The sequence below is a fragment of the Atractosteus spatula genome, chromosome 1 (assembly GCF_055471065.1).
Source record: "Atractosteus spatula isolate fAtrSpa1 chromosome 1, fAtrSpa1.hap1, whole genome shotgun sequence".
NCBI lineage: Eukaryota > Metazoa > Chordata > Actinopteri > Semionotiformes > Lepisosteidae > Atractosteus > Atractosteus spatula.
The window spans coordinates 57,169,871-57,185,343 of NC_142706.1; the positions used below are offsets into that span (position 1 = coordinate 57,169,871).

General features: G+C 35.7%; 2 protein-coding genes across 2 annotated transcripts in view; one reads left to right on the plus strand and one right to left on the minus strand.

Moving 5' to 3' along the window:
* npy1r (neuropeptide Y receptor Y1) overlaps positions 1–8,679 on the minus strand; it is a 34,296-nt gene extending 25,617 nt beyond the window's left edge. The window contains exon 1 of the mRNA XM_088916042.1: positions 8,657–8,679. The gene's annotated coding sequence lies outside the window, so the exon portion shown is untranslated. The remainder of the gene's footprint in view (positions 1–8,656) is intronic.
* Positions 8,680–11,103: 2,424 nt separating this feature from the next.
* Positions 11,104–15,111, plus strand: LOC148841325 (neuropeptide Y receptor type 5-like). Its single transcript, XM_088922172.1, has one exon. The coding sequence runs from the start codon at positions 13,789–13,791 to the stop codon at positions 15,109–15,111; it is 1,323 nt and encodes a 440-aa protein (XP_088778298.1). The 5' UTR covers positions 11,104–13,788.
* Positions 15,112–15,473: the final 362 nt, after the last annotated feature.

A 15,473-nucleotide genomic window follows, 5' to 3' on the forward strand; every position in this document is an offset into this window, starting at 1 on the left:
CAGGACGGCCCAGGAGCAGAAGGCTCCCAAGGGCAGGACATTCTCGCAGCGCGCCTCCTGACCATCCCGAGACTCAGCCCGGACAACCACGGAACGGCCAGGGTGTCCGAGTGCCAGAACTTTCCTTTGTTCTAAGAGTCTAGAGTGGAGGTTGCCAGAGAGTAACCAGCAGCAGGCCTCGTGAACAGGTCGGAACTGTGGACAGCTGAATCACTATTCAGAACTAGCGCTTCATCAGGAACGAACCGGTCCTCTTCCTGACTTGCTGGGACCCACAGTCATCTTTTCTCCTGTGCACAAACTTTGCTAGTTAAAGCCAACACTAACTAGCCGGTCAGTGAGCATCAGCAGCGCACCGTCGCAAGCCGCACAGCACAACCTGGCACCGAGCCAGAGAGCGCGGATTGGACAGCAACAGCCTGCAACTGTTTCTTTGTGCCCGCAGGAGATCTGAATCCCCAGAGATTGGATGAGTATTCAACTTCAATGCATTACAGCTCGAGAATTCAATTGTTATCCCAACCAGTTGATATCAATTTAATTCCTAAGAGTTATGTACTTGTTTTGAGTATCTAATGTAGAAGTTGTAACCAAGTTCACTTTACGAAACGGTCTTAATGAATGATATACTGAACGTATGTCCTCTTGATATATGTAACTCTTCGTAACTGATTGAATATATATCTTTTGTATTCTGATAACCTTCTCGATAAGATCTGTTAGGTTTACATGCATATTCTATGTATTAATAAATGTATCCTCGTGTATTAGTACCTGTGTGTGTGCGTTGTTTGAGTTATGTCGCATGGTTGGATTCTAAAGCCATCAAAAGAATCAATTTTGTGATTTACTGCTACAATTAATAATTGTCTCAGTAAATGCCCAAACCCTACAGAACTGGTGCCTTCAGAGAGCCACTATGATTACATATTTGGCGTCCCTGAACGGCTATGAAACACTACAACACATTACTGTTTACATTTTACTTTTACCGTGGTTTCAAATACACTCATCAATGCTGACTGTTTCAGTTGCAGTTCCCCTTTATTCATTGGTATCAGCAGGGTGGAAATTTTTAAGACACCTTTTTTTGCCCATAACAATGTTTAATAAACCAGGTTATATACTGTATATCTTAGGTCAGGATGATATAGTGACACAGTGGTTAGTAGTGCTGCCTCACAGCACTGGGACCCTAGGTTCAACTGTGGACCTGGATTGCTATCTGTGTTTGTATGTTTTCCCCATGTTCGTATGAGTTTCCTCAGTGTGCTCCGGTTTCCTCCCACAGTTCAAAGACATACTGGTAGGTTAATTGGCTCCTGTGAAATTAACCCTGATGTGAGTGTGTGCGTGTTTATGTTTGTGTGTGCCCTGAGATGGACGGACATCCTATCCAGTCTGTCTCCCACCTTGCACCCCAGTGCTTCCTTGGATAGGCTCTGGGCCCCTGTAACCCTGAATTGGATAAGCGGTTATTGAAAGCAATGTGATGATATTAAAAGTCATTAAAAATTCAGATTATGTGCCTTCTATGTGAATCAAAAGTGAAGTAAATTAGTGGACCTGTGCCATTTACTACTAATGTAACACGAAACATGAATCTACTGAGGGTGTTTTTATCAATGAAAACCCAACCACAAATCTTTTATCGTTTCAATAACAAAAACAAAATAATTAATCTTAAAGTTTCTGACATTTATAATGAATGCCCAAAGAAACATTGCTTAACTGTAGCAAACACAAAACACAAAGCTATTATAAGGAGAGGAAATTACATTTTTCGTAGCAGCCAGACCGACATTTTATTGAACAGGCATTAGATAAGTAAATCTATTCTATTGATTTTATATGTGTAATCAAAGAGTTGATCAACTTGGAAGCAGCAGGGAAAGTCACAAGTTAGTAGTGTGTGTGAGACACATGTTTTGCAGCAGGTTGTGGATGCTGTCTTGTGGGATTCTTGTACTGTTGCCTCTGCAGTGCCTGCTTCATCATTTGTCTTTGAGCCCTAGATATCAGGCATCTAAGTCATGACTTCTTACTTTCCAAAAATGCTGTGATGTCTTGAGGAACTTGAGGACCAGTACTGTCCTCCTGGAATACTAGCATGTCAAGAAATGCCCACAGGAAGAGCAGCAGGTTAGGGCCTGGGGCTTGTTCAATGTAGAGGTGCATAGCCAATTTGCAATAAACCACAAGTCGAGTTCTGTATTGAATAGATACTCCTGGAAGACCCTCACACCTGGACCTCCTTATTGATCTTTGGAAGGTGTCATGTGTATTATAATATACTTATTGATGAACTATGCTGGGTTGTAACATCCTGGCACATTAGAAATTGCTGGTTCTGAGCACCCCAGATAGTGAACAACAATGTACTGACTTACCAATAGCACAAAGGCATTGTTGTCCTGATAAGCAGGATGCATTGGTTTCTGTCTGGGTTCTCCTTTCCTGATTTTCACCAGCTTGAATAATAGTTTGCTTGTTTCCAATCAATGCCATCAACTAATGAAGTAATTTAGCACTTAGGCAGCAAATTCAAATTAATCCCAATATTCCAGTGAATTATGAACAATCAATTAATCAAAATAGTGACAAAAATATTTAATCAATGTTCAAAATATCTATATTTGTATAGAATTTGGATACACCAAATTATATGTTTCTTTTCATACTCATTATATTATGAACAGCTTTCCTAAATACCCAATTTCAAAGACAGAAGAATAACAGAGAAAATGAATCATACCTAATTACAAAGAAAATATTAGCAATCAAGCAGAACAAGAACTTGTACCAGCTTGAGTATGAAGCAGTACCAATCATGTGTTTTTTATGTAGTTTATTTGGCAAGGAAATACTCACGTAAGTACCACAAATGATGTAAAGATGAAGACAATAAAAAACCACGACAGTAATTCCAGAAGGTCACTACCCCACATCTTTCTTAAAGGATGCTGCAGGGAAATGGCATAAAATTGAACTAATGGAGCATCTACTGTAGAGACAGTATAATGTCCATAACTTTCATTGTGCAGTATTCTACCCTTACAGGTCACAAGCAAGGTTATGTAATATAAAGCATATAAAAAAAAATACAGTGGTTTTGGCAGTGCTTGAATATAAATGCCCTGAGAAGGACATTTTTACTAACAAATGTAATTGAACATAATATAAAAGTAAAATACTTGATAACTCTATTCAGTTCGCCCTAAGTCTATTGATGTATTATACTTGTAAATGAAAGGCAATGAAGACTGACCATCTTTCACAGGCAGATTTTTTCCTGCCTTCACTTTTCATGTTTCTTCTCACACTTTTCAAAGGGATAAAAACATTTAAGTTCTCTTCCACTTAATTAAGCACAATATTTTTGTGTTACTATAAGCTTGATGTAATATTAAAACTTAGAATTGAAAACTGTACATTTTGCTAATGAATGACTTAAAAACGTTTGCCATTAAATACAATGGTCTTGTTGCTCATTATCACAATTTATTTTTCTCTAATTTGCGGTCAGAAAAAATCACAAAACTCTTACAGTCAATTTAAATTTCTATCAAACTTAAATGACTGAACATTTAAAAGAATAATATGTATTTAGTCTACGTAGCATACAAAATGCTTTATGTATTTTATTTTGATTTGTTTACGTAAAGACATATCAAAGCACTCCTGAAAAAGCAGGGCATTTGGGAATCACTGCTATTTCACAGGACATGAACCATATAGTTTCTAGTGTTGCAACCCCCCCCAAAATGTACAGTATAAAAAAAGCATATCTGACCATATAGTATAAGATCCTTTAAAACCTGGGCATGAAGAAGCTTTGTGAAAAATTCTTTAATATTCACAAATTATTTCATATTAATAATAAACACAATAGCTTTGATTACAAGTAACATACACAATAATTAATTATCTTGTCATTCTACATAGTGTTTTAGTTCATTTTTAACACTGAATGGAATTTAAGCCAGATGGAGGATTTTCCAGTGAAGTAATGAGGTAACATTTAGTCACTACCCAATAAAAGAAGATTTATAAGTAGAGTTCCTCAATGACAAAACATATATCTTTGAATATAAGTCATGGCAATAATATTATAGTATTTAAAATATTCAATTTTATATTTTTATATATTTAATATTTATATTTATATAATTTAATTTTTGTATAATTGTATATTTTACACTAAAACTACAAATACACTTGTATAAGAGCTTTTCTTATCATTTTTATTTTTCTGTTTACTTTGACTTTGCAATACCCCATACTATGTTTGCTTTGATCCATCCTATAATGTTCCACCAATTACAAATATATATAAGCATATTGTTTTTAACTTAATATTTTGTCCACGACCTGAAGGCTCAAATTTAAGTCTTCTAAGGGCAAGATGAATTGCAGTAAAAGTCAGTAAAAATGCACCTTTGGCAGGAATTACAGCAACAAGCCTGTGTCTAAGTTTTGTATAAGTCTCTACCAATGTTGCACACTGGTTTGGTGTTAATTGTGCCCTTTTACTTGCCAGATTTGCTCAAGCTCTCTCAAGCTGCTTCAGAATCGTTTATGGACAGCAGCTTTCAGATCTTTCCAAAGATTCTCAATACTGTAGGATTCAAGTCAAGACTTTGACTAGGCCACTCAAGGACATTCACTTTCTTATTCTTAAGCCACTCCAGTGTGGTTTTGGCCCTGTGGTTTGAATCATTATCCTGATGAATGGTGAAATTATGTCTCGGTTTTAGATCTAAAGCAAGTTTCTGTTGAAGATTTGCCAGTAATTTTCTCCATTGGTGTTCTGGACAGGAATGCCCAGTCACCGTTGAGCACTGGTAGTGTTGCCAAAGGCAACTTTGCTGTACAGAAATATTTCAAACAAATCCTGGGACTTTATTTGCTGTCCTATCAGTGGACCCATCATGAAGTACCAACATACAGTACTAGCATGACAATACTCATCCTTATACTTCTCAAGTTACGATGGTACTCTTGTAAGATGAGAATGTGACAGTTGTGCTGTGGATGCACTAATCATCACATGTGATCCCCAGAATGATCTGGGATGACACGCAGTGTCTAGCGCCCACTCCTAGACACATGCTTGTCTGAGCTCTCTATGAATAGAATAGGATAGGCTCCCACAAAAAAGCATCTGCAACATGGTGCAAAGCATGTATCACAGATGTACAGCTTGTGTTTATCCAGTTTAAACATCTACAAGCTTGTACAATACAACAGATTCTCATAAAAAAACATAAGAATAAAAGAAAGGATAAAAATGAGAAGAAAAATTTGGTAATAGCTAATTCATCCAAAGATATCACAAGATATCAAAAAAAAATAAGGGCACTAGCATCAACAACATACAGTAGCTGGGTCTTTTTTATCAGACCGACCCATACAACCCATTACATAAAACAATGTCTACTGTTTTCAGTTTACTGTTTGTATGGCTACCCACTTTGTCTAGAAGACGTAAATTATATGCCAACATAAAGACTTAAGTGCTTTTCATAAGCAGCTTCTTCAAATTTAATGTTTTCCATTTTATATCTATTGTTTATCTTTTTCTGAATTTGAATGTAATATTCTTCATTACTTTTTCATCTGAAAGGTATTTGCCATGTTTTAACATAATCAGATTTTAACATAATCAGATTTAACATAATCTGTATCATTGAATTAATTTAAGACAAGCAGTGTTCTTAATATGGATCCCTGTTGTACTCCACTAATTACTTCACCCCAGTAGTGCACTCACTCCTTTTCTGTACTCTCTGTTTTCCATAAGCAACGCTATGGAATACTTTCTGAAAAATCTAAATAGACCATACTGTGTGCACTGTGTAAGTCCATTACTGCTGTTATTTGCTGATAAACTCTAAGAAGTCAGTTATGTAGGACCTATGTTTTCTAAAATCATGTTGTCTGCTCCACTGGATCTTATCTTCATATAGCTGATCCCCTAGTTAATTCTTAATTACTGTTTCCGTAACCCTACACGTAATAGAATAAGCTACACTGGTTTACAAATACCCAGTTCACCCATTTAATGAATGAGCACAAGATTAGAAATGTTAATGGTGTTAATGGTCTATGAATGGCATCTCTTGTTGCTTATATATAGTACTATATATATATGATAATTATATATAATTTGTAGAATATAATCAGGCCCTGGAGATTTGATAATCTGCAGTCTAGTATCTGTAATGCTTCTGTCAGTTTTATTTTATTATTAACATTTAATACATGATTTTGTCCTTGTGCAGATTGAGGCATGTTGTTGAATTTTTCATTAGTGAACACCTGTTGTAACCTAGAAAAAAACATTTTTTATTTTTTTTAGCTCTTAATGCTACACTCCTTTGTACATCTTTCTTTGTATTTCTAATTTCATTTTTTTTACCTGTGCTTGCAATTTATTATATTCCTTTGTGTTTAACCAGATCTTGCTCTTTTTTAATATATTATATTTTTGTTACTTGATATTTAACACCACTTGGGCCAATGCTTTCATGCCTTTGACTTACGTTTGGGATATATCTGTATTTTACATCCAGTGGAATATCTTTAATCTGTTTCCACCCATTCTCTACTGACTCTATATCCGTCCCATCCCATCTGTAATATTCTTATGCGCTCTCTCATTGCTTCATTTCTTATTATAATCTGCAGTTCTCCGGGCTCCAGATCCTAATTGTTTAGAAATTCTGTTTAAGGAAAGAGTCCAGCTCTCACAATATAACTAATTTATATTGTAACACAAATGATCTAAAAATTAATTTTAGTCAAAATCATATCTTTCTTCCCATATGTGTGCAATGTACATACTTGTGCAATAGTATACATGCAATGTCTAATTTCGACTCCTATCTAAACAGTAATTATGTTTGGCAGGTATCTTTAATTTAGGAAACACTGCCAAAATAAGTTAAATGATCTTCACTCTGTGGATTTCCACTGTCTAAACAGTAAATGGCAGCTTTGAACTCAGAGGTGTATATTCAAACCAATAGAAACCCATGGGTCAAAGATAAACTATACAGTACAGTATACACTTTTTACAACAAAATTGAACATTTAAGTGAAGCTAAGTGCCATTCTTTCATTCTGCAAGCAACGTATTCAGTTACATCTTTTTAGTAAATCTATATATTTGTTTAAAGGGAATTATCATCAATTTGCTTCAAGGGCTCCAAATTTTATTCAGACTATCCCTGCCTTAAATTTATTTTTTTTTAAACTCAATTGTCTGAGTCCAGTTTACTTGTTGCTGTTAAACATGGTTACTGTATATTCATTTTCAAATAAATTTTGAAATAAAGACTTTCAATATCACCAAGGAACTACTTGTATCTTTGATTTTGCCATCATAAACACTTATTGAAATACATAATATCTAATTAGTGAAAATGAAGTAACTTTAAAAGTGATTAACTTTTCAAACTACTGTGAAGTCTAGGCATCAGAACAAAAAAAAATGATTTAAATGAAGCTACCGGAGTAAATTAACAATAAAACAAATTACACAACTCGATTAACGACTTACCGCTAGTACAAAGTAAAATCAACATATTAAAACACGATTTAAGAATGAGTACTAGGGGATTACTGTACATCAAGACTAGTGCTAAAGATGGTTCTTGTGTGAAAAATCCAATTGAAATGACAATATATATTTTATTCATATCATTAACAAAACACTTTACTGGGTTATGTAATTATCTTATTAAACCATTCTGTAATATTTATTTTACTCCGTTCATCCACAGTAGACGACAACTTAATTTACTGATAGATGTCCGTTTCCATGTAAAAAAAAAAAGTATCGGGTTACTAGTAGTAGAATAGAATAGTAGAATACAACTACTAATAACATTAACTAATAATAATACTAATACTGCGTCACGTGTATTGCTGTATATTCTTAAAGGGACTGAAAATATCCTAAGCAAAATTTTTAATCTAAGCTTAACTTTGAATAAACTGTAAAGTGAAAGTGTGTTTGTCTTCGGCAGTATACTTTTTGGATTTCCTTTTTGCAGTACAGGACTTTTAGAGCGACATTATTCTAAACATTAACCAAATAACTGCAGGTAAGACAGTAAAATTAGTGAAAGCGGGTTGTAAAAATTCCAAGGTGAGTCTTTTCCCTACATGACATTCTTTGGGGTCAAGGTACAGCACAGCATGTGTAAAGCTGTACTTTTACCTAAACATTCCTTACTTTACCCTTAAAACTTGACGTTTTATACGTTTAGTTGAGTAGAGGTTTTACACTTCAAATTAAAATGCAATAATGAGAAACAATACTCCACATCACCGACATGATTTGATATTAAAACTCCTGAAATAGCGGTGGAAATACAGAATTGCCAGCAGCAGCTTGAAAACACATTTTCAACTACTTTATCACTCCACATTAAACCTTCCTAACATCTGAATATCTCTCTGGTATTATAGCACATGCTAAAAAAGATGACAGCAAACTTTAAATTGTAGGAGCAATTAGTCTTTTTAAAATATTCTTAAAATATTCTTTAAAAATGTCACTACACTTAGGCATCCATCAACGTGAAGAAATGAACTACAAAAGAAATATACTGAAGAAAGTGAACAAAAAAAATCAATGAATACCTACCTACACAGCAGATAGTTCTGCACATGCTTGCTTCTACTTCATCCAATAACTACAGTACAGAAATAAATTGGCGACGGAGATGGTAGTATTTCCCCAACAGTTTAAAGAAGGAAGGAGGAGGTGCTCTCGCTGCCCAGCTCCACCTCAAACACCATCACATGTTTATAATATTCACCAAGTTGTTCAAACACGTCTAAGAACATATACACAAACAATGAGCACAGAGCTATAACGTCGCTGCTTGGCATTTTTTTTCTATTTCATTTTATCCCATATATTTCTTGGATACACTTCAAACACTATTTCGCGTCCTGATTACCGAACCTTCAGGTAATTTTAAACGAGATGCACACGTGTTTACTTAGAAGTTAGCGCCATCTACCGCGTATGCACTAACAATGTACAAAGTATAACGAGGCTTTATTTAAAATGGTCAAAAATTGCATGCGTTGGTATCCGTGAAAAAGACTGGAAATATTTTCCTAATTACCGAAAAAGCAGTTAGAAAGTGGATGGATGGGAGCATAAAAAGATATATTGTACTTTAAAAAAAGAACAGTGTAATGTCCGTTGTGCAACTTGTCTTGAACATTCAAGCTGTAAATGTACTTTATGGAAAGATGTTTGAGTGCAGGATACGCAAAAACCTCAGTATCATCTGTATGGCAGTCCACCGTGTTATCATTTGGGTTTTACACACTGAACCCAAAATCCAATAACTGACATATTACATTTGAGCTATACTGAAATGGTACGCGCGTTTCAATTTACAAAAGGGAAAATTACCAGTCATTAAGCTTGGATAAAAACGGCGAATTCACAGCAAATCAAAGGATGCAAGCAAAGAAATGGGTATTTCTTTGTTGCCTCGGGGTTTGTTATTTAACTACAAACAAGTCAAAAAGACCATGCATGAAATTCACTCTGCTGTAACAGAGAGACAGTAATGTTAAGGAATTAATGGTGGTACTGTCCTGGGTGCTGAAAACCGTTTCCACAGAGCTCTAACACAAAGCTGGAACCGCGGAAATGGCGTGTGAATATTAGGCAGGGCTGAGGCGGTGGGGTTGAGTTAAATAAAACTATTTTATGATATTTAGCTTTATACCGTTACAAGGTCTATGTTTAATTATCTTTTCAGTTCTCAGAATGTTAGCACTACAAATGCAGCTTTATAAACGGTAAATTACTGCTGATAAACTGTGAAGTACCTATCAGAAATGGTGAGAAAGATCACCGCATCGCAAATATCCCTGAGGAAAAGCTGGGACTGTTTTACCAGTAATGCGTACAGCTTTAAGACGGACCTCAAAACAAATATTAGATAGAGATTTTGCAGAATATGAAATGTTTGCTTTATTTATTTTAGCACATTATATACAAAGTGCTGTATTTCTACACAGAGAAGCTTTAGCTTAAAGAAAACTCGATTTAAGCTTAATGTCGATTCTCGAAATTCTTTTACGACACAGAGCACGCTCATAAGGAGGATTTTATAACAGGTAAAACTTCCAAACTCTGCGGTTGATTAATCTCGAACGATAACAGGATCATTCAACTAAAGTACAGTTAAGAAAATGCAACTGTTCACAATAGCTTGCTCGTAGGACATAAAACACACTTGTTTAATATTATACTTGTATTTCGTCTAGTAAAAATTTTGAAACTTTTGTTAACATACATTAACAAAATATACAGTACTAACGGTGATCACTAGATATTTTCCAAATGTGAGTTGCTACAGTACGTGACCTAGAAAGCTCACATAAGAAGAACGAAAGTTACGCAGCAAAAGCAACCCGCAAAACCCAGAACAGAAATCTAGTGTATGAGGGTAACATAAGGGGAGGCGTTTCCACTCAAACTATAGGGATGGGAAATTGCTTCCCCAGAGGGAAAAGGCTGTGAGCATAAACTTAGGACGTAACGCATGAAGTCTTGCGCACTGATGACACAGACTGTACAATATCATGCTGGGCATGGTTACAACCCATATATATATACAGTATAACAATTTATTTTGAAAATGAAGATTCGAAAGTTAGAAAAAAAGTTCTTATTTTGATGTCTATGGATATTTAGTTGATTTTATCAGTAGTTTTATCATTATCCTTATTTTACTTTAAAAATAACACGATTTAAACATACTGTAACTAGACAGACAGAACCACTTAGTTGTCAATGAAGATAGCCTCAAACTGCCGAATAAATGACTAAAAGAACAGAAGGGCGATGATAAAAATAAAAGTGTGAATACAGCCAAATGCAAATATTTCTGATGGGAATAGTTCAGCTGACTAGCCTGTATTAATTTACAAATACTAAACTTCGGACTACTGAGAGCAGTAGTGAGCATCACGTGTTAAAGAAACATTAAAACCAGAAGCCCTTATATTTTCACTGTGGACTAGACAGCCTGAGTGAGAACAACATGAAGCAGTGATCGGAAGACGTCCAGAGGGTGCATGAAGGTAGCGTTCTCCTTAATTCGTGTGTTTCCGTAGTGAAATGTATCTCATCTTATACCATTTTAAAACTACAGGTTATTATTATACGAAACAGATTTACGCGCCGTTATGCGAATAGCTTGATTTTATAGAACAGACGGTTTCATATTAGTAGAGCAACTTATTTATTCATCAATTAATATATATTGAAATCGCATGTTTTCCTTGTACAAAATGTTTAATTTGTCCTGTGCCACGACATTGGTTTGCATTTCCACGACTTACAGCATGGTGAGTTAATAAGAAAAATCCTCCTTACTCTAACAAAGGCTGTTTGTGAAAGCATTAACAGTATAAAATATTCATTTTATGTTAATCATTTTATGATGGTCGTATTCCTCTATCACTATGCATATTAAAGTGTGATGTACACAAGAAGTGTTATAATCAGTAGGTAGAACATTGCATTCCAAGAAAATTTGGGAATGGGAATCCTCTGATAATTAGAGTCAGTTTGGGAGTTTTTTTATAAGATTTATTTTAATGATGTAATTTGGCAATTTAGGATTGTATATACGGTAGGTGAAATCAGTATAATATATCAACTGAGTAAGTGACAACTGTAGGGCATGTTTAGAGTTCTTTGACAAATACAAAATACAACTTCTTAGGTTAGAACAACAACGAAATCAATGCAACAACAAATTCATACTATAGAGTTTAGTATATCCATGAATGCATGCTTTATGTTAGTTATGAGCTCCTTTTGCAATTATTTTTGTTTTTGTATTCCATAGACTATTGTATTATTATACTATGAGATTTTATGTATTGAGTGAGTGAATACTTACTGTAGCTCTGCAGTAGATATTTTCTGTAAAAAAGAGGTCCCTTTGCCAGAACACCCTAAGGAGGCAAGCATAGCCATAGCACAATGAAAAAGAACTAGAGATTGAATAGAAAATTACATCTTCTTAGGATTTGGAAATATGGGATTTGAGAGGAATTACTGGTGATTTTGTACATGTATGTGATTTTAATAATTGAAACGATAGCATTCAGGAGAAATAAGATATACTGTAGCTAAATTGGAGAATATTTATTTTTTTATATATAAAGATGTTAAAAATAGTAAAAGTTGAATAAGAAAATAAAGCTAGTGCAGTCATATTAAACAAGGTTTACACAAAGAGGATGAGTGTACACCAAAATATCTTAATAAGAACAAGACAGAGAGTGGTAAAACAAAGAGTTTCCACAAGACTAAACAATATGCCAAGTGAATTATTGCTCATTAAAGAAATTCTACAAAAGATAAAGAACAAACTCATTAATGGGGTGGATGAATTGAGCAAACAGTGGTTTTAACACCCTGTTTTAAGATTAACTTGAATAACATTTAAATACTGTCACTATCAACTTTTTTAGGTTTGCAATAACGATTCTTCTTCAGTTCATATGATTGGGGTGCATAAATGTCATCTACTGCTACAGCTTCACAGTTTATGAGGACTTGGTCCATGCTGGGGAGAATTCTGTATGGAGTTTGCAGGTGCTCCCTGTGTCTACATGTTATTTCTCTTGGTTTCCTTCCATCTCCAAAGAGATGTTATTTAGATTTGATTGGCTTTTTTTATGGCCAGCAGCCATATCACTCTGCAAATCACAACTGGCAACCCACTGAAGCTAAGCAGGTATGATCCTGGTCAGTACCTGGATGAGAGACCTCCTGGGAAAAACTGCTGCTGGAAGAGGTGTTAGTAGGGCCAGCAGGGGGCGCTCACCCTGTGGTCCATGTGGGTCCTAATGCCCCAGTATAGTGACAGGGACACTATACTGTAAACAGGCCCGTCCTTCGGATGTGACGTAAAACCGAGGTCATGACTCTCCATGGTCATTAAAAATCCCAGGGTATTTCTCGAAAAGAGTAAGGGTGTAACCCCGGCGTCCTGGCCAAATTTCCCATTGGCCCTTACCAATCATGGCTTCCTAATAATCCCCATCTATGAATTGGCTTCATTACTCTGCTCTCCTCCCCACTGAGAGCTGGTGTGTGGTGAGCGTTCTGGCACACTATGGCTGCCGTTGCATCATCCAGGTGGGGCTGCACATTGGTGGTGGTGGAGGGGAGTCCCCATTATCTGTAAAGCACTTTGAGTGGAGTGTCCAGAAAAACACTATATAAGTGTAAGCAATTATTATTATTATAATTGTTTAAATTGTCACTTTCCCTGTTACGCTTGAATGGCTGGCTTCCCACCCAGGGTGAGAGCTCTCATGTATTCTCAGTCCTGCCTTGCACCCTATGCTTCTGGGACACCCTATGCTTCCATGATCCTCAGTAGGACATCGAGCCTTCTGATTATGGCTGGATTATTGCAATGGAATATATTACATTTTTCCACTATGGAACACAATAATGATAAACTTAGTTATTTAGCCTCTAAGTTTAGTTAGTTAGCCTCTTGAAGTAAAGTCTGTGAACTACAAGATAAAAGAAAGTGCACAATATAAAACAACAATATAAAAATGTAAAAGACAATTAAGGCTTACTTAATATGTCATCTTACTTTGGATCACATTTTGTTACATTGTGATATGAATATACATGTGATTCTCATGCATCTCTTATATGACTTATTGGTTTTAATTTCTTGTTGACAGATTACTAAGAGAGCATCCAGAATGGATCTGGAATATCCCAATGGAAGTGAAGTATCCAAAGATAATACCTCAGCTTTATTTAATTCAGATTTCCCATTATGGGAAGATTTCAATAGCAGTGTAGATGATGTTCGATACTTCTTGATAGGGCTGTACACATTTATAAGTATCTTGGGTCTCCTGGGAAATATTCTTATATTAACTGCCTTGACTAGAAAATGGAAAGAGAAGACAATCATAAACTTTCTTGTTGGAAACCTTGCATTTTCAGACATTTTGGTTGTTTTGTTTTGTGCACCATTTACATTGACTTGTGTACTGCTGGATCACTGGGTTTTTGGAGAAGTCATGTGCCACATTGTTCCATTCTTACAATGTGTTTCTGTTATGGTTTCAACCTTAGTACTGATGTCAATTGCTATAGTTCGATATCACATGATAAGCCATCCATTGTCCAGACATTTGTCTCTGAATGCTGGATATATCCTTCTTGGAATAATTTGGACACTTGCTCTTTCCATCTGCTCCCCCTTGCCAGTGTTCCACAAGACAGTAGACCTGAGTGAAACATTTCACTTAGAATCACTAAAAAACAAGTCACTGTGCATTGAGTCATGGCCTTCAGGTGGGTACAGAACAGCGTTTACGATAAGCCTGCTTTTTGTACAGTATATTTTGCCAGTAGTGTGTCTCACAGTTAGTCATGCCAGTGTATGCAGAAGAGTCAGTTCCAGTGTTCCAAGCCACCTGCAGGTGCAGACAGAAGAAAAGGAAATGATAAATCTGACTTTACAGCAACCTGACCAGAAGAGCTGCATTCCCACCCAGTTCGCGGACTCGGAAAAGTGGAAATTAGTACTTGCACAAAAACAGCGAAAACGGTATAACAAAAAGACATCCAGTGTGGTTCCAGCCATGTATAGCCATGAAAATGATTCTGCTGAGTACTTGCATCCTCAAAGCCAACACCACCCTTCAACTTTGCTCTTATCTGGTGTACCAGTGTGTTTTGAGCTAAAAGAAGAGGAAGCTACAGAGCTACATAAAATGCTCACTATCTCAAAATCAATCTCTAGAATGAAAAAGAGATCCAAAAGCGTTTTCTTCAAGCTGACCATTGTGGTTTTAGCATTTGCTATCAGCTGGATGCCGCTACATATTTTCCATCTTGTTACAGACTTCAGCGCAAACCATATCTCCAGTCGACACTTTAAATTGATATATTGTATCTGTCATTTGCTGGGAATGTTGTCATGTTGCTTAAATCCTGTTTTATACGGGTTCTTAAATAACGGTATTAAATCTGATTTGCTATCTCTTCTCAAGTGCTTCTACATATCTTAATTACACAATTGTGAGTAATGTTTGCAAACTTTATAAATAAAAAGAAGATTCACATTTTCCTAGATAATATTTGCTTTATACACACATATTATACTGTACATACAGTTCAAGTATGAAGCTGCATCAGCATGTATAGGCTGCAAAGGAACAGATAAAGTTTTATTCCATGCTGAAAGGAAAAGAAAAGAGACACAACATTCCATACTGTTTCACACCTGAAGAGGCTTCACAGCCAAAACGCTGTATCTCTTTTCTTTTCCTTTCAGCATGGAATTAACCTTTACCCATTCCTGTACAAACAATAAATACACTATAAACATATGCAAATGTATTTCGGAGTACTTCACTTAAATCAGTTTTGC

Excerpts from the sequence above, each read along its gene's own strand:
- LOC148841325 (XM_088922172.1), top strand. The coding sequence starts at position 13,789 with ATGGATCTGGAATATCCCAATGGAAGTGAAGTATCCAAAGATAATACC.